At 43.6% G+C, this 20,797-nt stretch overlaps 1 protein-coding gene across 2 annotated transcripts in view; it reads right to left on the minus strand.

Moving 5' to 3' along the window:
- dennd4a (DENN/MADD domain containing 4A) overlaps nucleotides 1-20,797 on the minus strand; it is a 30,457-nt gene that overhangs the window by 2,828 nt on the left and 6,832 nt on the right. The window contains exons 6-29 of one of the 2 annotated variants that reach the window (XM_084060361.1): nucleotides 19,823-20,061; nucleotides 18,845-18,911; nucleotides 18,612-18,670; nucleotides 18,050-18,194; nucleotides 17,544-17,719; nucleotides 17,059-17,159; nucleotides 16,410-16,628; nucleotides 15,487-15,632; nucleotides 14,853-14,873; nucleotides 12,870-13,006; nucleotides 12,138-12,270; nucleotides 11,227-11,433; nucleotides 10,509-10,637; nucleotides 10,068-10,212; nucleotides 9,292-9,414; nucleotides 7,759-7,869; nucleotides 5,754-6,622; nucleotides 4,781-4,997; nucleotides 4,222-4,313; nucleotides 2,239-2,414; nucleotides 1,435-1,825; nucleotides 785-893; nucleotides 287-449; nucleotides 73-137 (exon numbers count right to left, since the gene is read on the minus strand). In XM_084060361.1, the coding sequence (XP_083916487.1) occupies nucleotides 73-137; nucleotides 287-449; nucleotides 785-893; nucleotides 1,435-1,825; nucleotides 2,239-2,414; nucleotides 4,222-4,313; nucleotides 4,781-4,997; nucleotides 5,754-6,622; nucleotides 7,759-7,869; nucleotides 9,292-9,414; nucleotides 10,068-10,212; nucleotides 10,509-10,637; nucleotides 11,227-11,433; nucleotides 12,138-12,270; nucleotides 12,870-13,006; nucleotides 14,853-14,873; nucleotides 15,487-15,632; nucleotides 16,410-16,628; nucleotides 17,059-17,159; nucleotides 17,544-17,719; nucleotides 18,050-18,194; nucleotides 18,612-18,670; nucleotides 18,845-18,911; nucleotides 19,823-20,061 (4,240 nt within the window). The remainder of the gene's footprint in view (nucleotides 1-72; nucleotides 138-286; nucleotides 450-784; nucleotides 894-1,434; nucleotides 1,826-2,238; nucleotides 2,415-4,221; nucleotides 4,314-4,780; nucleotides 4,998-5,753; nucleotides 6,623-7,758; nucleotides 7,870-9,291; nucleotides 9,415-10,067; nucleotides 10,213-10,508; nucleotides 10,638-11,226; nucleotides 11,434-12,137; nucleotides 12,271-12,869; nucleotides 13,007-14,852; nucleotides 14,874-15,486; nucleotides 15,633-16,409; nucleotides 16,629-17,058; nucleotides 17,160-17,543; nucleotides 17,720-18,049; nucleotides 18,195-18,611; nucleotides 18,671-18,844; nucleotides 18,912-19,822; nucleotides 20,062-20,797) is intronic. The other variant, XM_084060362.1, reaches the window with a different exon arrangement.

Raw genomic sequence — 20,797 nt, forward strand, 5'->3', positions numbered from 1 at the left:
TGAAAGCACATCCAAGCCCTGGTTTCTAATCTGGGAGGGAAAAAAAGACAGACTTCTTGCTTTTCAACTCACCAATATTAATGTTGCTCCTCCCCAAAGCCATCAGTGCAAGGAAAAGTAAATCTCTGTACAAGCTCCTAAAGGCAAGAAGGAGAGAGAAGAAAGTAGAGTTTACCCACATGGTATTCATAAAGGCTCATTTATATTGCACAATCTTTTGACACAAGGACATATTTTTATTTCATATCATTTTTGTCAAGCTTAATTGAAATCTCAATCTTGTTACCGCTGTCTCCTAAAGCCAAGCTCAGGTCCCAGGGTCTGGATGATTTGGCTCATGGGCTGGTAGATGTCACTCTTCTGAATGCTCCTCACAATGCCCTGCAGGAGTTCCACGGTGAAAAGCTGCCCCTCCTCACAAAGCCCTGAGCGTACCAGGGAGTTAGCACCTACAGGGAGAGAGACACAGAAAGAGACAGAGAGAGAGAGATGGTTAGAATATAAGTCAGTCGGATCAAAGGATCTTTCTCCATCACTAACTATGCATCTATGTCAGAGGAGGGAGGTAGGGAGGTGTTGCTGCTAGCAGTCCAGTGTTGAATAATGCATGATATGCAGTTCACTTTTTTTTATATATACTGTATATATTCAGCTTGTTATCTAACAGTGCAGGCCTGATGCAACATGCATAACAAAATTATGGAGAGGATTCCTGATCGTGATTTCATTGCGCTTTTTTGAAAGATCAAAGCTTTGCATCACAGTGAATACATCAGTGACTCACAGTGAGTGTTCCACAGAACGTAGCAGGGTTGATATTGGTCTTGGTGCAACATCAGGTTGTCCCACATTATCCTCACCAACACATGCTTGCTGTCTTCTGAAGTTACGCTCTTGAAAAAGGATATAAAATGTATGTATTAATATATATCTTAGTAAGTAAGCAAGTAAAACTTAAACACACCATTAGAAAGTTCTTCACAAAATAGAAAAGGGTGATAGATAAAGAACTACATGTCAATAAAAATGAAAAATATAGATACAAGCAGCAATACCAGGGGCCCGGCCAAGCAGTGTGCGCTATACACCGTAGTGACAGAAAGTGGTCAGTCAGCTTCATATTAAGAAGTTTGAGAAGACAAATGGCCAGGCATTGTGCGCTATACGCCATAGTGACATAAAGTGGTCAGTCAGCTTCATATGTTTTAGGAAGTTTTAGGAAAAAAATGGCATGTCCTAATAGATACTTCAATTAAATGCTCTCTAATTTAAATCAAGGCTGGATAAGCCGAGGTTTTAATTGGGTACTACTAATACTGGGTATTTGTCTGCTGTCTGAGTGTACAGTATGTTCTACATTGACCTGCAATACCAGTATGAGTCATGATGTTTGTCAGTTTACAAATTGAACAGTGTGGTGTGTGGTTACTGTACCTGGCCTCCGTGGCTGCAGTGCTGTGAGGCAAGGATGAGGGCTGGCAGGTTGCTGGGCAGCTCTAGCCTTCTGAAGTACCACACCAGGTTCCAGAAGACGATAGGGTGCTGGTCCACGATGCTGGGGGACGAAAGGGCCTGGTCTCCCTCGTTCACCAGTAGACTCTCCAGCTCCTTCCACAGTACCACTGGGCTCAGGTAGGGTACTGTCACCGGGCTTGAGGCCGACGCGGAAGTAGAGGCTGGAGCCAAGCCGGCACTCCCATAGCTCTGCACATCAGTTGGCGAGGGAGGCGTGCACGGGTGGGTTGCAGAGAACACTGCAGATGGTTTAGCCTGGGGATTGTGCGACACGGGCGTGCCCTCCACTGGATTACTGTCCTTGCCAGTCCTGAGGGCAGACACAGAGTCTATATGATTAAAGGGATTCAATATGTTGCATGTCTGTCTGTGTTTGTGTGTGTCTGCACGTGCTGGAAAAGCATGCCAGGTAGTTGGCAAATAAATACTAATCCCAGCTAACCGGCTGTTAACCTGCATGGGTGTTCTGCCCATTATTGACATGGATGCCATTAAACCTCATATGAATATTTAATACGGTTTGAAATATAGATGAATGTAACTATTGTAGGTTCATGTGTTCATGCGTGAATGTGGCATGCTCTTGTGCATAATAATAATAATAATAATAGTAATAATAGTAATAATAATAATACAGTATGTGTGCGAATGCATTAGCTAGCTTTGTGTGTGTGCGTGTGTGTGCTTGCGTGTCTTCTGGCTGATTTGTGTCTCGGCACTGACCTGCTGACTGATCTCAGGTCTTTGATTTCCACGTTGAGGAAGGGGACAAATGGTGTGCCACAGAAGGGACAGGTGCTATTGAGGTTGGAGTCATTGGCTGTCCAGCCTGCCATTATCTCCTCATCATACACCAGACAGTCGCATGTCTTACAGAGCGAGCAGCTGGACATCAGCACCTGCATGTGCCAAACACAGAGGAAACACAATGAGACACGGAGCAGCGACTCTGTAGTGTGAGGAAGAAATGATATTATGCTATTATGGTTGTTTATATGTAACCTTTATTCCAGTACATTATGTTCATGTTGTGTTATCTTATGTTAGAGCCAAGATGACTCTCTTTGACCTGATAGCTATTGTTTATGGTACAGCTTGTCCTTGTAACATAACAGTATAACTATGGTCTGATTCCTTGTGCTCGTGGCAGAACGACTGTACCACAGGCCTGTGTGTACTCATATTTTTTATATCTTGGAGAAACTTAGTAACTTGGTATTTGAGGACAGAGGAATTAAATACATTTATCATCATTATCAGTGGTCATTTGAGGAGGCTTATGCTTTAATTCCAAAAGTACTTCAAGCATAACTACTACATAACTGCATAACTACTAAAAGCTAAATGTATTTTACCTTTTGTAACTACGTATCTCTGTGGCAGTAGCATTTTCCTACAGGCATACCTGAAGAATATGTACAGGGCAAGGTTCAAGCAAGAAAATGACATGAGACTCTGTCCCTGTCCACCACTATAGCCAAGAACAGACAGACATGGACCACCCATAATCCTGCCATGGACCAATAGTGGTCCATGGACCACTAGTTGAGAAACAGTGCACTAAATGACCCAGTGACCTAGTGACAACGAGTCAATGTTGTCAGTTACTGGGAAGTAGGAGGTCAAGAACTTCCACAGAAAAGGGAGAATCTCAAGCAGGGAAAGTGTACCAATTGTCATGGTTGAGTCATCATTATTAGGAAATGTGCCCATATAATTGTGTGTCTGCTCGCTCACACATAAGTTACAAATCAGTATATCAGTTAACATGAGTTTAATATAAGGCTAGATAAAGTAACAGAACAGAATAAGAGTAACCGTACCAGAGGAATGTGGTTCTCAACCTTTTTTGAGCTCTGGACCACTATCCTAATATTTCAGTTAAACAATTACTGTTAATTAAGGGCTTGGTAAAATGTGTTAGTATCTGCAACAAATTATATTAAGCCCTTAACAGACATTATTTAAGAACAGGTGTCCATGGCCCATTGGTTGAGAAACAGCGTTATAAAGGGTTATGAGTATTAGAGTTTGTATAACTATAATCGTGTTATAATGCATTTCATAGACATGGGATGCATAGCAAGTGTTACCAAAAACTCAGCCCATATCCTCCCCAGGTTGATTCTTAGTCAGGGTGGTGGTCCCTGGTTCATAATCAGTTGAAAACCCTTCTAAGTAGTGCCTCTGACCCCGTTTATTTCCAATTACTGTTTGACCGTGAATTCCCCCACAAGTGATTATATCTGGATTTGCACCCTAATTACATAAACAACAAACTGGATCAGTCTGAATTTGAATGTTTGATAGTGATACAGATACTATTAAGGGACTGGGAAGTCCAACTTTACTGAAATAGACAGAGGAAAAACAGTGTAGGAGAAACAAACAGTAGGAAAGCTGAGATGGGAGATGTTATAGGGAAGACTTACAGTAGGAAAGTGAGAGGGGAGACAATATAGCCAGTAGGAAAGGGAAAGTGGAGATGATATACTCTAGAGGAGACAGACAGTCTTTTTTTCTTTTCTTTTTTTTAATAAAGTTGGTTCCTTCCTTTTCTTTATGTAACACGACTTTTGGTAATTAGAAGAGTGCTATATAAATCTGAGCTATTATTATTATTATTACACTAGAAAAGTTGAAAAAAAAGCTGTGTGGGGAGAAGAGACAGTTATTTTTTATTAGGGTTGTCTGTAGTATACTCACCTCTATGGAGTAATTGTGAGTCAGATGGAGGCGAATGGTGTCGGGTGAGGAATCTGGAGTGTGAGGAGTTCTGGAAGCAGGTGCTAGACCACCTGGGGGCAATGTGAGAGGATGAGATTAGACAAGGCTGCCACAAACACTCATTCGACTCAATGGAAGACCAGACATTACAGAGACACAACTGGAACCAAGTTTGGCAGCTTAACTCTATGTTCTGGTCATGTGAACAGAACATAGAAGACATTATCAGCCTGAAAAGAGTGGGAAGTTTGCTGTGCAGTAGACGCCTGGCATGTGTGTACGTGTTTTTGTGGGTCATTGTTTGGCTTAACTGTGGAATAGGGTGAACAGATTTAGTCCATCTATCTATCTATCTATCTATCTATCTATCTATCTATCTATCTATCTAGCTGTCTGTCTGTCTGTCTGTCTGTCTGTCTGTCTGTCTGTCTGTCTGTCTGTCTGTCTGTCTGTCTGTCTGTCTGTCTGTCTGTCTGTCTGTCTGTCTGTGTATCTATCAACCACACAGTGCAACCATGACTATTGATCAATACAGTACCTCCGGAAGAGTTTCGTCTGAACACTGTGTTGGGGGTGGTGGGGCTACCAAGGTTGGCACGACCCCCAGCAGGACTTCTCCTGAGGCGAGATACTCCGCTGTGCTGCGGGGACGTGAAGCCGTCTGGATCAAGACAGGAGTCAGCATCCAGCAGGGAAGTGCAGTCTGGCTCTGCTGACGCGAGGGATGACACACTGATCTGGTCACAGTTGGTATCCTATGGGGGAGGATGGGCGGTGGGGCAGAGAGGAAGAAGCACACCCATCACCACATAAACTAGAGCAAGAATGGACTCGGAATAGGGTAATGGCAAAAAAATGACCAAACATCAGCACAAAGTATGATAGATGTAGTCAGAGGTAGTGGTCTCCGCCAGGCCGGAGATCAAACTTATACATCTTGATCACATGACCCCAGAGAGAATGTGTACCGGTTTGTGTGAGTTTTGGACAAAATCAGTAGGAGTAGTAGCAAAATGTGTGTTTTGAAGAAAATGCAAAATGGTGGAAAATGTAATCTGGTACAAGCGGCCGGGGCCTTTATGGAGAGTGAGAATCCAAGGAATCCATGGAAAAAAATATTTGTATTGTACAAGCCACGGTTCAAGAATTATTGTGGGCTGTTGTGCCATGTGAAGAATGCCATATGAAGAATTTGGGGTGGAGGTTCTTCCTTGGCCTACTGTGAGTGTACGTGCAAAGTTTCACAGCAATCGGAAGCTGCGTTCATGATTTGTGGCATTTTGTGCAAAAACAAGTCAGATGACAGGGAAGCGCCATAGATGACAGGGAAGCGCCATATTGGAAGCGCCATAGAAACCAGGGAATCTATATATATATATATATATATATATATATATATATATATATATATATATATATATATATATATATATATATACACACACACACACAGTATACACACGCATGCGCGTGTGTGTGTGTATACAGTATGTGTAATGTACTGTACATACCTGTGTCAGTGAAGTCTGCGAGGACAGACGAGAATAGAAGCGGCTGGCCTTCTCTGCCACGCCTTTTCCTGCTGATATGACACTGCTCTTGAAGATGTCCAGGGTTGGAGTGAAGAGTGAGTCCATGGAGAAGGAGGACGCGGTGGAGGGGGTAGGCGAGGCAGGGGACACGAGGGAGCAGGGCCTCTCCCTGTCTTTGACACCCAGATTGAGAGATGGCGAGGGCTTGAGGCGCTCCTTGCCTTTGGTGGGAAGGGAGAGCTGCGTGTTGGCGCGCTGCAGCACCGCGGGGGGACGAGGGGAAGTGTGGAGAGAGGGGGCAGAGCCCAGCGGTGGGCTGGAGGGGTTCTGTTGCAAGCCAATGCTGGGGGCGTGGCTCCTCAGGGGGCTACCCACGTTGTTCATGTACATCTCGATCTCCTCAGCCAGATCGCGGCGGGCCGCGGGCGCCCCGTCGCCGTCCAGCCCACCGCAGTCTGGTCCACACGTCTGCTCCGTCTCAGCTGCCATTAGCGAGAGGGGGTCGAAGCCCACCTCGATGTCCGTCCGCCTCACAGCCGCTCCGTCACAGCTGACGCTCCTCTCCACTGATAAACAGCTAGCAATGCACTCTGATGCGACAGCACAGCTCACGCTTCTTTCCACCAGGGGTTTCTGTCTGCTGTCATCAGCCCCTGTCTTCCCTTCCTCCTCCACCCCATCTAGCAGTCTATTGGCAGCTAGGTAGTGTTGCTTAGCAGAGTTGAAACTCAGTGGCCCCAGTCCGCCTGACAGGTCCAGAGACTTTGGCCGCTCATTCTTTGGCAGACCTCCACATGGAAGGTTTGCATCATTTGATGAAGGGACGGAATGGAGCCCGCTGCCTTCGCCTGGGAGGAGAAAGCATAAATGTAAATGTGGCATGGCATGGCATTCGTAACCAAAGGTGGCTGTTCATGCAGGGTTTCTGATGTTGATACAGGGTTTTTAATCATTTCTAGAGGCAGTGTGTAACGAGTCTTCTCGATGATTGACAGACAGAATTGCTCAGTAGCACCCCTCTGCCCAAAAGGACGTTTTGGTATTGCAGCTGAAAAAGCTTGGAATGACAGACAGTCAGATTGTGAGAAAAAATATCTGGATGTTTTTTTAGGCTTACAACCTGTTTAATACGTATTAGGGGGCAATATTTATATATAATATTTTTTTTTACATTCATGGTGTAGCCCCTTTAAAGTTGTTAAAGGGGATATAACACACTATGCTAGTTTTACATTCAACTTGTTTGTGAAATGAGTATCTCTGTGTTTATCCACTTTATCCTCATCTGACTGTGCCTTGCATATAAATATTTATCCACTCATTATAGAAAATCACAGCTTGAGGCCTCTTTCAAGTGGTTCCTTGGACGAAATTCTATACTTTCTAAACAGTCACATGCCATTGGTGTGGGAACAACCAACACTTCTGTTTATGCCAACAGCCCCCCCCCCCCCCCCTCCTCAGGCGCAGCCCCCCTGCCAGACCTCTGCAATCTGGCAGAGGTAGGGCGAAGTGCCAAAACTGTCTGTTGCAAGGTTCTCTATAGAATAAGGGGTACCCATTTCTACTCACAGAAACCTTAAGTTTTGAGCATTCAAATTCTATCGAGGCATGTCATAAGACATAAGGTGGGGGGTAGGGGGGGTGAACGACCATGAAAGCTAATACTGGGTCAGGCGTCATCCTTAAAAGGAACTGACAGAATCGCATTTTAAATCAGCCTTGCAGTCAGGAGTGAAATCACCTGATTACATAACAGGTCTGATCCATGAAACTGAAATCCTATCTCGAAAACATCTAAATATAACAGCAAATGGATATGTTAGGGAATACATTACATCTACTTAGGGAGATGATGTTGGGTGCACTTAAAGGGAGAACATTAATTCTGCCAGTTGATGCACTGAACTGCACGACTGCACGTCTCCACCCAAGGAGGGGGCGGCATTAAGCGGGTAAGGATTACAAGCACAACTAAACTTACTGGAATCCCTTGGTCCCTTGTCCTCCCCCGATGGCATGCTGTCACCCTCTCTGCTTCCCACCCTCTCCTCCTCTTTGGACAGCGAGTCGTAGCCTTGGTCAGACTGGCCACCTAACAAAACCAACAAAATAAAACAGAAAACAGAAAACTTGACATCTGAATATACAGTACCGTCACGCATCCCTCCTCTCTGAAAGATCAAAGCAAACCTAAGAAATCATCCTTCATTCTCTTGGGATCCCTTGTGGCAAGGATTCCCAAACTTTTCCATGCCATGGACCCACAAATAGTCAACTAAAATACCATGAATAGCAGTTCTACAGTCTCACAATGCTTCATACTGTGACGGGTTATGAGCTTGTAGATCTGCTATAGTTTTTAAATTGGCACAATCATTGAATAAATTGAATATAAGTTTAAATTAAATGATATAGTGTATATACACATATACATACAGGGCCCTATTTTCGCCGGTGCCTTACCTATTATCCCTAAACTTCTTTGCCATTTTTTGCTATTTTTAAAAACATTCAAATAGCCAATTTACAAGCTCACAATGTGTCGATGTAGATCGGCTAGTTGAACTATTTGAAAATGTTTTTAAAAATAGTAAAAAATGGCAAAGAAGTTTAGAGATAATGGGTAAGGGGCACCGGCGAAAATATGGCCCACGGTATATAAACTGTGTGTGTGACATGTGTGTGTTATCGGATATCTGATAAAAATAACGGACATCATTTTTAATGCATGAATGACATGCAGGTGCATAAACATAGCCAATAATAGCAGTTAAAGCATTATAATTGGGACTGAAAACGATTTGAATGTAAAATAAGAGTAGGATAAAGAAATTATTACAGCTTCATCTTGCATAAGGTAATTAATTATCTAGGCTACAATCGTGCAGGTTGTGTCCGTGGCTGCGTGAGTAATGATTTCTCAACAAGGTGTTGCATCATTAGTTTCATGGTAAAACATGTTCTTCAGAATAATGAGCAATAGTCTAAAAGTCGGGTCTGATTCATCTGGTCAGCAATTAATCAAAATATAGGATACTCACCATATATGGTTGTATGGTGACATAATGATATGTCGGGAGTGTGTCCATGCATCTGTTAGATGCAACTTTGGGAAGGCTGAATAAGCTTTTGTGGTTATCTTCTTCTACAGTCTCCTGACTCTCCTCATTAAGAATTTAAATTCAAGTGGTGATGTTTGTTTATGGGTTGGGATCGTGTGTGCATTCCTTCTTTCTGGTTTAACGCTATGCGACCAGCGACCTGATGCTGAAATGGACAGCTGTTGTCTCATTGTTCTTGATTTATATAGGTATACAGTATACATGTGGTGCATTTTCTAATACTTTTTCTCCTTTTCAATCAGCCTCTGAAACAAATCCTCAAACCGCCACCATAAACCACTCTAAACACGGTGAGTGGCAGGTGAAAATAACAGAGTGACGTGAGGGGAAATGGATGGAAATATGAAGTGACATGAGTAGGGGAAAACAGTGTGTAGGATGTAGCTTTCTACCTGTGCTTGATCTGTCATCACTAGAGTCAATTTTGGTGAAGTCAGTGTCGATGCAGGCGTGCTCGGCAGAGTCATTAGTGCTGTCCAGACTGCCGTGGCTGACCGTGTCAAGATCACTGCCATCTGAGGGAGGTTTACCAAGAAAAAAGGCTATGTTAATTCAAGAGACAAGGGCACCTGAGACAAGGGAGGGAGGTTGGTAGTAGAGATGCGTCCCTATGCGTTCACACTGGCAGATACAAGATACAAAGATACAAAGCTACACAGCATATGTGTAGCTTTGTATCTTTGTACAGTAGCTGAAGTTGAAACCAGCTCAACTTCTTTGTAGCTTTGTAGCTGCTGTAGCTGTTGTAGCAGCTACAAACGTTGGATGTATCTTTGTATCTTCATGTCGGTGGCTTACCTTGAAAAAGAATGGTAGCCTGCATCTTTGTAGCTGCCAGTGTGAACGCAGCATGAAATCAACTCGGATTCTAATTGCCGCTCATTTGACATAAAAATTAATTATTCTAATATGAATGTATTATTCATTCATCAGGTAAGGAAAGAAGCAAAGCTGTTACTCAGCAAAAGGTTGAACTTCATGCAACCTCAAACAACTCAGGGGCTTATTCATTTTCGAGGTATTATTCAGCTGTGTTGACAAAAAAAGTTTAAATGGCTTCCAGCGTACTTGGAATTATTACATTCAATTATTTTGTCCTATTCTAATGCTTTGTGCGTCAGTGGCTGTGAGTCATTCTCAACGGTGACGCTGTCATGGCGGTCCTCACCTGAGAGTTGAGGATCTCTGAGTGGCGGCTGCTGTTTCCTGCCCACTTGTTTGAACTGGACCACGCCTAAGACCACATTTCTCAGCTTTCCCCACAGAAAGTAGCCTCCTCTGGTGCTGGAGGGCCAGGTGCTCTCCAACACTGCCTGGAGCGGGAGAATCAGGTCATAACTACAAACACAACCGCTAGTGTGCTAAGTGCAAAACTAATAGCCTGATTAGTTCATTATCGTCTCTGTCGGGTGGAATAGTGGAAACCTCATATGTTCAAAACTGTTACTTTTCAGGATTCAAATATTTTAATTTTTATTGTTGACTTTATTTTATTTATGTGGCATTTTGACATTTTTTCCCCTGGATTATTAGTTAGAATAGGAGGTTTCCGCCCGGACATCAACGATATGATATTTCTTGTCATCATATAGGTGCCGGTGGCACTCACCCTGTTGTAGTAGCCATAAGTGATGGCGTTGGGGTGGACTCCAGCCTTCTTCATCTCAAACAGCACCCTGACTGCCAGGACAGGCTGGCCATACTGGCCACACAACTGCATCAGCACACGATAGCACACCTTGAACCAGGGGAAATGCCAGAATGATTTACACAGAATGCACACATACTATATCCATCGGAATGTATTCTATTATAGTGAGTTAATGAAAGGTAATTGACTGTTGTGTAATACGGTAGCCCCATCCCACATGGGATTACATGCCACACAATTATGAACACAATTAACATAAATCCCAGACTTCCAGGTCGCTGAGAACACTGTATAATACCAACTTGGGAAAATGCATTTCATTTTCAATTTAATTTAATCCAATCAAATACCCTGCTCATCAATACAAAATACACAGTTAAGTCCATATTCTACAACATTCGTTCTCAATGGGTTTTGAGGGGGTTCCAGGGGTCCTGAGCTAAATGATTTTTAGTTAAGAACCAAATGGACCCTAACGGGTCTGTAACTCATACACTCAGAGTTAAATTAACACTGAGGATGTTACAGTGTAGACTGGGGAACCCAGAGATAAGAATTGTATGGCATGGGGGTCCATGGCCGCCCTATTGCATATCAAACTGGCGGTCCTTGAAATAAAAAGAGTGGTTGAGAATCACTGCTCTACGGTGAAGTTAATGTGTGAGTGGCTTCCTACCTCATCGGGAGCCTGAAGCCTTTTCTCCTGCATCTTCCTCAGCACGTCATAGGCCATTCGCAAAGCCCGCTCCTTAGAGTGACAGGTGCTGACGTAAGTTGGCAGGCAGATGAACCACAGCCCAAAACAGTGACGCAGTAGACACTTGGACCACATCTGAGGCATGGAGGAGTATGTTTTAGCCATCCGCTGAGCTGATCTGATCTCCTGACAGGCATGAAGAGAAAAAAAAATGAGCAACGTGTTCTTTTCCTTCAACGATCAAAGAACCACTGAGGCCAAAGCAGTTTTATCCAGAATGTTCTTTGATCCCAGAAGGAGGTCTAATAACAGTGTGGCTTCCCTGTGGATCTATGATGTTCACACACAAAAGATATTCACAATATGTGAAAACATATTCAGGGATTTACATCATTGGCATACTGGCAGCGTAATTTGGCACTGATCATCAGTACAACGGTTTCAAACCGACAGACTCACTTCTAGACAGCTCACCCCCTAGGAAATCTTACAGTATAAAATGTGGGACACTTATAAGTGTCAATGTGAAGATTTATTTGCAATGTTCAAAAAGATGCCAAATAGTATATTTTAGTAAAGGCAGTGTATATTTAGCCGTCAAACAGCATTTAAGCGTCGAACGCTTTTAAGCTGTCGGGCGCTCTGAAATCCCTCCCCAGATTCTTCACCATAACTTTAACCTCATCAACCCCATGCCTAAACTTAAGCATAGCATACCAACAGTGCCTAACCTGAAACAGATACAAGCTATAACTATGTGATTGCCTTAACCAAACAAATTGTGTAGATCGCAGAGAGGATCAGATTGTTGAATATCCACTGCAATTAATAAAGCATATGCATGTGAAATATGCATAATTTTCTGCTCTATAAGGGATTGCATGGCTGACCTGTTTGGAGCGCCTGAAGATAGCTGTGGGACTGGCGGGGCTGCTGTGTCGTGAGGCCATGCTGGCTGTCGAGGGGTTCGGTCCCTCCAGAGGCTCCAGAAGATTAGCATTCAGCACAGGGAAACCAGAATAGCTGCAAAAAGACACAAAGACTCTCAGATACTCTGACAAGAGTACCGAAATAGACATCAAACGCACTTTATCCCACACCGACACTATACAGTAGGTGAAGCCAAAGACACGAAGGAAGATGGAGCACAGACATGAAAACTCTGAGAGCTGATGTGTTTCCTTTCAAAATAGTCACAAAGCCGTACCGTGGTGACAAATTCTCTAACAATAGAGGCAATTTAAGCTTAGTCTCTCTCTCAGGAGAGGCATTGTGTGCACTATGCAGGCACTGTGATGTACTCTGGGAATGTGTGTGTGTGTGTGTGTGTGTGTGTGTGTGTGTGCGTGTGTGCGTGTGTGTGTGCGTGTGTGTGTGTGTGTGTGTGTGTGTGTGTGTGTGTGTGTGTGTGTGTGTGTGTGTGTCCGCGTGTGTGTGTGCATGCGTCTGTGCGTGCATGTGTGTGTCTGCGCTGTATGTGTATGTGAGCCAGACAGAGAAATGAAAGCAAGAGAGTGTGTCCACTGTAAAATCCGGAGTGTCAATTTCACCCTGAATTTCACTCTCAGGGTGAAATTGACTCTCAGGATTTTGCAATGTGAGCTACGGGTGCTGTATTGTACCTGTAACACAGTGGGTGCTCCTCTCCCTGAGGCAAAGGTGGTAGCTCTGGGGGATTGATGTAGACTGTGTGCTCGCTGCGATGGGACTCAGCATCCAGCTCAATCAGTCTGGTGTCCTCTGGCCTCTCGCTGTCCATCTGGGGAAGAGACAACACACACTCATTGATCTGGGCTCTGCTCTCAAATACAAACAACCCAGTGACCTTGTAGAGCCGCTAAAGCTGTCTGGAAACGATGGATGTGCATATGGAGCCCACTGACAGCACAGCATACTGTACAGATCTGAGCCCTGCACATCAGATCAGATATGAGAGTCATCTGAGTGCAGACAAACAGATGTCAGCAATGGCTAGATCAATATCAGGATTATGGCCCTGTGCCCCACTTCCACTTATCTAAAGGTCAGTGTGAAGGCGGAGGTCTGATCCACTCTCCTCCCTTTCTAGGGGCTAAATTAATCCAGACTCCACTGACCTGGATGTAATTGCATAAAGTCATGTTGCTTTGGGAACACGACACCATTACAATGTACAGCTCTGTCTGTGACTCTGCCTTTGCACTGAACCATCACACTTTCTTCAACTAACAACATCATTGAGAGCAGGTCATTATCATCAGCCTTGTGTGGAGGGACGCCTGCTGTACAGTACCCACATTCTACACAGGAGAAACAGCAACAAATCAGATCTCTCACTATAGTGAGGAAATTCCTCTTCTGCAATCTGCAATTGTAAAGACTGATGCAAGTCACAAATGTCTTTTATGTGGATGCAAGGGAACATAGCTCCTTTTAAGCCATTCCAACTCAAACATGAGCTCTACAAAAATGCTCACAAGATTGCGTGCGTGTTAGCATGATACAGGATGCGTTCCACTCAGTCAAGTGGATGATTCACTTGACTATAGTTCTCACTGACCTCCCTGTCCCCGATTCTATTCTGCTTTTACGTTGTTCTTCCTTCCTCTTTGAAAGACCTAATTATTTCTCAATCACCCTGTTACTATCTTCAAGTCAATGAATCAATGCTTCCGCGCAATAACCATTCATACAGGATCTCTGATGGGTCATCGGATACGCATCAGTGTGACTTCCTGATTGCACAAGTTTGCTAGCAAAGGCTCAAGGAAGGATTGTGTTGTTGTTTCTGTCGACGGACACAGAAACATTAGTTGTGTAAGCTGTGATAACTTTTGTTTTTCCAAATGCATTACACAGCAGTGAACGAGACAGAATGCATAGGATATTGATGGAAACAGTCACAACATGCCAACAGTTGTAACAGTGAATGTGTAGTTAACTTGGATTGTTGCCCTCATCTTTGTCTTTCTCATCGACTCCTCTACAGATTAAATAAAGGTTGTTGGAGAGGCAGACAAGGAGACAAATACACAGGGGAAATATGTAATGGCAAGCACAAATAATTCATTTCACAGACTTTGAGCCACCTCAGCGTCTACAAGAGGACTGCATAGCGTCTCAGCAGTTGACTCTAATGGCCCTTGATTCAATAACGCACACCGAGATCGCTAACACACAGGGACAGCTAATGCTCAGCCTAGCCTAAAAGACCTCTCAGGCCCTCTCAACTTCACTGTCTCTGTCGAGTCTGTCCATGATTTATTCATAGCGCACACGCGCACACACACACACACACACACACACACACACACACACACACACACACACACACACACACACACACACACACACACACACACACACCCACACACACACACACACACATACACACACACACACACACCCCAGTACAGCTGAGTCAGATAAGATAAGAGCTTTTAAGTTGGGGCAGTAGATAATAGATGATCATGTACAGGCACAACTGATCTAACATGACATAGAACAGTTAATACTTCTCAAACATACAGCATACTATTAGAGAATACAATGAATAGGCCTACACTTGTTCTCTCAAAGACGTACAACATACTTAAAAGGCCAGCTCTACTGCTCTGGGTTCTTACCTTGTTGCCAGTGGTAAATAGCTGCCAGTCACGGACCAAGTTGACGTAAAGATCAGCAGAGAGAGAGTATATAGAATAAAAAGCCAAAGAAGAAGGCAAAAGGATAACAGAGGAAAGACAAAGAGAAGAGAAGGAAAGGAGAGAGAGATACTTATTAAAGCAAATTGTTGCTTAGTAGTATAGAGTTAGCCTGGTAAACCATCCCCCTTACGGAAATCTCATTTAAATGGAAATGAAATATCCGGAGGGAGGGGTTTACCAGGCTAGTATAGAGTGGCACTTGCATTTTTATTGATGTTGTTTTATCATTATCATCTTGTTGGTTGTTGTCATAGCAGTCTTGCGTAACATGCCACACCAACATTTCGCTGCTTGTACCCGTATGAGTGGGTGACAAATAAAACCTTCTTGTATCTTAAACATCCAAATAATTACAAACATTCACATGTTAGTTCAGCCAATAGTGTTGAAGGGATAAGAGGACAAGTTGAGATAACTCCTTCCACTAAATGACTCAAGCTTATTTCAGAGGAAATGGGTCCTCCTAATAACTCAGAGACAGCTAGCGGAACCATGTGACTTCCCTGCAGACACAAAAGATACATTACTGGTACGAATGAGTTGCAAATCTCACCTTGTCAACGCACTCATCAAAGAAAGCCAGGCTAGCATCCTTGTCACTAACAAAGGAGCACTCCTCTATGAAGCGAATGAACATCTGAGTCTTCATCATGAGCGAGTAGAACTTCTGATGGGAGCGGTCTCTGCTCTTTAAGAATCCTATGACAGAAATAGCAACCACAATAATATCTGAACACAATTTGTCATTTACTTTGTTGAGCTGGTACAGAAGGCTGGAGAAAGGGTCAAGGCATATAAACAACCGTTGAGTTGAAGGATATTAATACAGCAGTAAGAAAGGAGTTCTCCGGTTCACTGCTTACATAAGAGCACACAGATGTGCAAAGTGATTGTGCTATTAATCACGGTAATTTCTCTGACATATCAGCCATCCCTAATTTCCACCGAGGCTTAAGATAAATCAGCCTAGTCATTACTTACAGGGGTGTTTTAGGCCAAACTTCAATGCCTGGGCTCCAGCCATTAACATCACAAGAAGTCAGAGTAACAAAACCCTGTGAGGTAATTGCATGCAACTATTGTTGGGTGAAATCACGTAACAGTGATATAACAATATTTATGGACCAAATGTCGATATTTGCTGTCTCGATGTTGTCACATTTTCACTTTATCTCCATAATTGTGCAATTTAACAGTGTACTGTATCTCCCTGGCTTGCATATCTTTGCAGGAAATACACATCTGATTAACACAGGTTGAAGAGGAAGAAATGGGGACACGGAGAGGAGAAGATTTCTGGCGACTTATTTTCCTTTATTTTCCCAATTATATTAATTATAATCAACAATTATATTGGATTAGGCTACTTGATAATGTAATATGTGTTATATATTTAATTTGCGATGACAGGACCTACACTGCAAAATCCTGAGTGTTAACTCTCAGGGATAAAATGTATCTAAAATTGCACTGTACCTTGGAGGTCAAAGAGGGAGCTTGCGTCAGTGGTCTTCTCTGAGGGGGCCTGAGTGATGGGCAACAGATAGGAGCGGTAGCCTCGCAGGATGGCCGCCATGAAGCGCAGGAACGCCTCCTGGATCTCCATCTCCAGAGTGTGGAGGCTTTTTCCACCATGGAGCTCACTGTCAGTCACCCTCTGCTCCACGTGCTCATCCTCACGACTCAGCAGACCACCTGTGTGTGTGTGTGTGGGTGCACACAGCATAATTAAGCACCATGCATTAAATGTGTGGGCTGCAGAGAGAACCCCATTGACATGTAGCCGCACATTAACATCTCGCAATTGCAATGTTGTCAGTGGGATGCACTAGAAAAGGCTGGGGAAATCTTAAAGATACACACTGTCATATTATATTATAGTCCACCATTTTTATTTGCCAAGATACTCAGCAATAATACATTAGTTAACTGAATAAATTGTGCACATCATGGACTTAAGTGCCATTAGAAAAAAGTGCCTGGTTGAAGAAACATTGCAGGCTAACAAACATTTGAATAACTCACATGCAGTATTTCCCCTAAAATGCATAGATAAAAGGCCCAGATGGCCTAAAAGGCCCAGATGGATACAGAACGACTTAGTTTGGAATTAGTTTGGACTCACCATCAATGAGCTGCTGGTACAGCTTGCCCAGGGTATTGAGCAGATGCTTGCAGGCTCTCCTCGGCAAGATCTTCCATGTTAGGGCCCTCTTGTCATCTTTGCTGAAAAACGCACCATATGGTTTTCATTACGGGGGAGGACACGCCGTGCAACACGAGGAAGAGTTGTGGGGAGGGAGACAGACTCACTGACACCAGAACTGACAATTTAATCTCTCCGCAAAACAAATCTAGTGCGTTTATGTGGGAGACCAGTTGAACCCCAATGTTCCTTCCTATGCAATAAAGAATATTTCACATTCCACATTCCACTCCCCCTCTAGTTACAAAGCTTGTGTTGATAGAAGATCACGATAACCTTGCAAAGAGCAATGGCGGTTCCAGTCCTGAGAAAACCTACTGTAATGTATGGGAAGATAATGTTCAACCGAGTGTGCTGAAAGGTGGCCATTTTTCATGAAGCAGAAGAGGTCAGGGGTTACTCACTGGGAGATGGTGTTGGTGTCCAGATCCACACAGCTGATATCCGCCGGGGGCACGTACAGGTCGAAGTAGCGCGAATCAACGCCAACAATGAACGGGCACGGTGCACTGAGCACATCAGCCAGGGCCAGCGGGCACAAGGGGATGTATGGGCATGGCCAGTGAAAGGGAAAAATCATCTGTAAGAGATGGATAGAGGCCCTTCAATGGTGTATAGAAGAACATCAGGACTACATAAGAAACAATAAACTGCTTCCCAGACAGTAAACTCATCTAATACAGCCATGGTGAGTACCAGTGCTTTGCAAAAAAAGGGACCTGTTCTCATGGTAACCATGGCGCTAGTTAGACATTTGTCTAACATTGAGCTTTTCTGTTTCTACATTCCCCCTTCTTCTTCTGTTGTTGTACACTGATGAAAACCTTTTCACAGGACATATTGTGCCAGTTAAGCACTGCGTGATAGCTTAAAGGACACTGTTATTTCTGTAAAGAGGACAGACACGTACAGACACTAGGGCCTCTGTGACACTGGTCAGTACTGCTGGACGGAGCGAGTGGACCAGGATCTTGTGCTCGGTGACAGCCAGCACCAACAGGGTGGCTGCATTCTTAGGACCCAGGTTCAGCAGCAGGGTAGAAAGACTTCCACCACTAACACACGCACACGCGCACGCACACACACACACACACACACACACACACACACACACACACACACACACACACACACACACACACACACACACACACACACACACATTTTAACAATTTATTCATGTCCACATAAAGGAGAGCATTCAAGTACACAATTAAAGGTACAGTTAAGGTTACATTCACAAAACCATGGCATATGTCTTCGTGATACAATAAGCATGTCACTCAGTACTCTACGGGTATACGGTAGGTAGCAATAATGTAGACAGCACAGTGCACACGCACACGCACACGCACACGCACACGCACACGCACACGCACACACACACACACACACACACACACACACACACACACACAATAGGTTCAAATGTGAAACAGCAGAAAATAGAGCTAACTGGGTTATAGCTGTACCTTAGAGGCAGTGGAGATGACACAGGCTGGCTCAGCAATAGACTGTCATGTGGAGACAGCTGTGAAAGACATAGGAGAATAGTGTGAATGCCATCCTGATCAAACACAGCATCAGTAGGGGGGAGACTCATCTCTGAGACTGCAGTGTACGGTATGCAAAGACAACTGTCAACTCAAACAGAGATGCATTGCAGGCCTGGCTCTTTCACTTCAAATGTGCAGTGATCGCTCACCTGCACTAGGATGCGTGGTCTCTGAGAAGAGGGAAATGGGACAGTCTGCATGAAGTGAGAGATATGCCTGTGGATAAAAAGATAAAAGATTTATTATAAAGGAATCTAGGCAAGCCCAGTTCAGCCGGACTCTGGATACAGCTTACCGGGAGCAATGTCTATCAGAAACTGAACCTATGACTTCCATCTAATTTGTAATCTAATCTTTGTTGCCATTACTGGCAAAAAAAATAATTATGAATCAAATATTATGTTTTGATGAGAATGTGTTTATTTTACCAACTATGATCGAACAGAGGACTTTCCTGCTCAACTTGACTTTCCATCGGTGCAATACCTAAACAGCTGGATTTATGCTTGTTCTAAAACCCAGAACAAGACAGAGCGTGATTGAAGCTCTAACATTAGCTATATATACATTTATGGAGGTAATAGTGCAGGACTAATTTACAACACATTTATAAAACAAATCGCAACCTCAGACCAAATGAAGTAAGTAAGTAACAACCAAATTAAAGCATTCCAGAGCCCTGTCTCTGTTTAGTCTGTTATAAAATGTTGGCAACTTTCTGTCCAGTTACTAGATGGGCCATTACTTGATTTGAATTCAAGAACTCGTTCCCAGTAAAATATGAAATGCCTACATGTATATTTTTCCATGTTGAGTTTGTCAGGAAAGCGGAACGAGGAAATGGGATACCTGCACATTTCAGGCACAATGTATGCAGTGATTGTCGTGCATGTGTGTTTCAACAATGGGGAGTCAGTCACTGATGACAATGACCATTCTACAGTAGGTTATTGTCGGCCTCAGGCTCTGGCAAAAATACAAAAAAAGGAAAAAAAAGAAAAACTAAACAACAACTGTGAAGATTGGAAGCTGTCAACAAGATTAAGAGGAAACTTGCTCTGACTGCCTGCATGGCCTGCAGACTTCCATTAAGAGAGCACAAAATGAAATCCATAAAATGTGCTCACTTTTCAATAGGCAGTGTGTGCGGCCCGGAGATGGAGTATCTGTAGAGGAACGTGAGGAAACTCCTGAAGGACTGGAAGAATGGCCAGTGGGACAGCAGGCAGATGCTCTTGTTGCTGTGGATGCTTCTGCTTCCATCCGGCTGGAAATCTGAGCTTTGCAGACCCAGCTGGGCTCGCTGTCGATCAGTCAGGCTCTCCTCTGGGTGGGGCTCATAAAACTGGATGGCTGCCCCGTACACCTGCGCAAGAACAGAGTCTGATTATAAGCATACTGTAACTATAAACGCAAATGAAAGTCATACTTACACTTCACATTGCATACCCACAAATGGAGGAATTATACAAGCTCTCTGCTGCAGTCATTATGAAATCCTATTAGCATTACATGACTTTGTGGTCAAAGCACTTTATTCCTACAGTATAGTGTGATGGCAAATACAGAGGGGAATATTCATTAAAATATAGCAGCTAAGATGATGCAATGAAAATATCCTCAGCCCTTTTGAGTCCATTCTCACAAATAAATAAACAAAATACAGCAGGCAAGACAGTGCCAGGAGAATAACAAGCAGAACAGCGGTCACTGGGAGGAAACAGAGTGCTACAAGGCGTTCCACATTTAAACATCTGTGTGCCGGAGTAAGTGGTGGATGAGCAATGCATTATTAGAAAGATCAGCAGAGAAATATCTTCTGTATCGCATTGCTTTCCCAGGCTAACAGCCACTTAGTATTCCATACATAGACCTGCAAAATTTGCTAATCAAGTCAGCATTAGCGCAGCTACAGTATTATTTTCTTAGGAATAGCAGGGGATATAGATTTGGCAAGCAAATCCATAAGGGAGAGAGAGAGAGAGAGAAAAGGAGACAGATGTAGAAAGAAAGAAGCTGTGCCTGTGTGACTGCATATCTGACACAAAAAACAGGAGCGAAAGTCATCATACAAAAATAATGTATTTTCTGCTGAAAGGTGT

The sequence above is a fragment of the Gymnoscopelus microlampas genome, assembly GCF_963454915.1.
Source record: "Gymnoscopelus microlampas genome assembly, chromosome: 6".
Taxonomy (NCBI): Eukaryota; Metazoa; Chordata; class Actinopteri; order Myctophiformes; family Myctophidae; genus Gymnoscopelus; species Gymnoscopelus microlampas.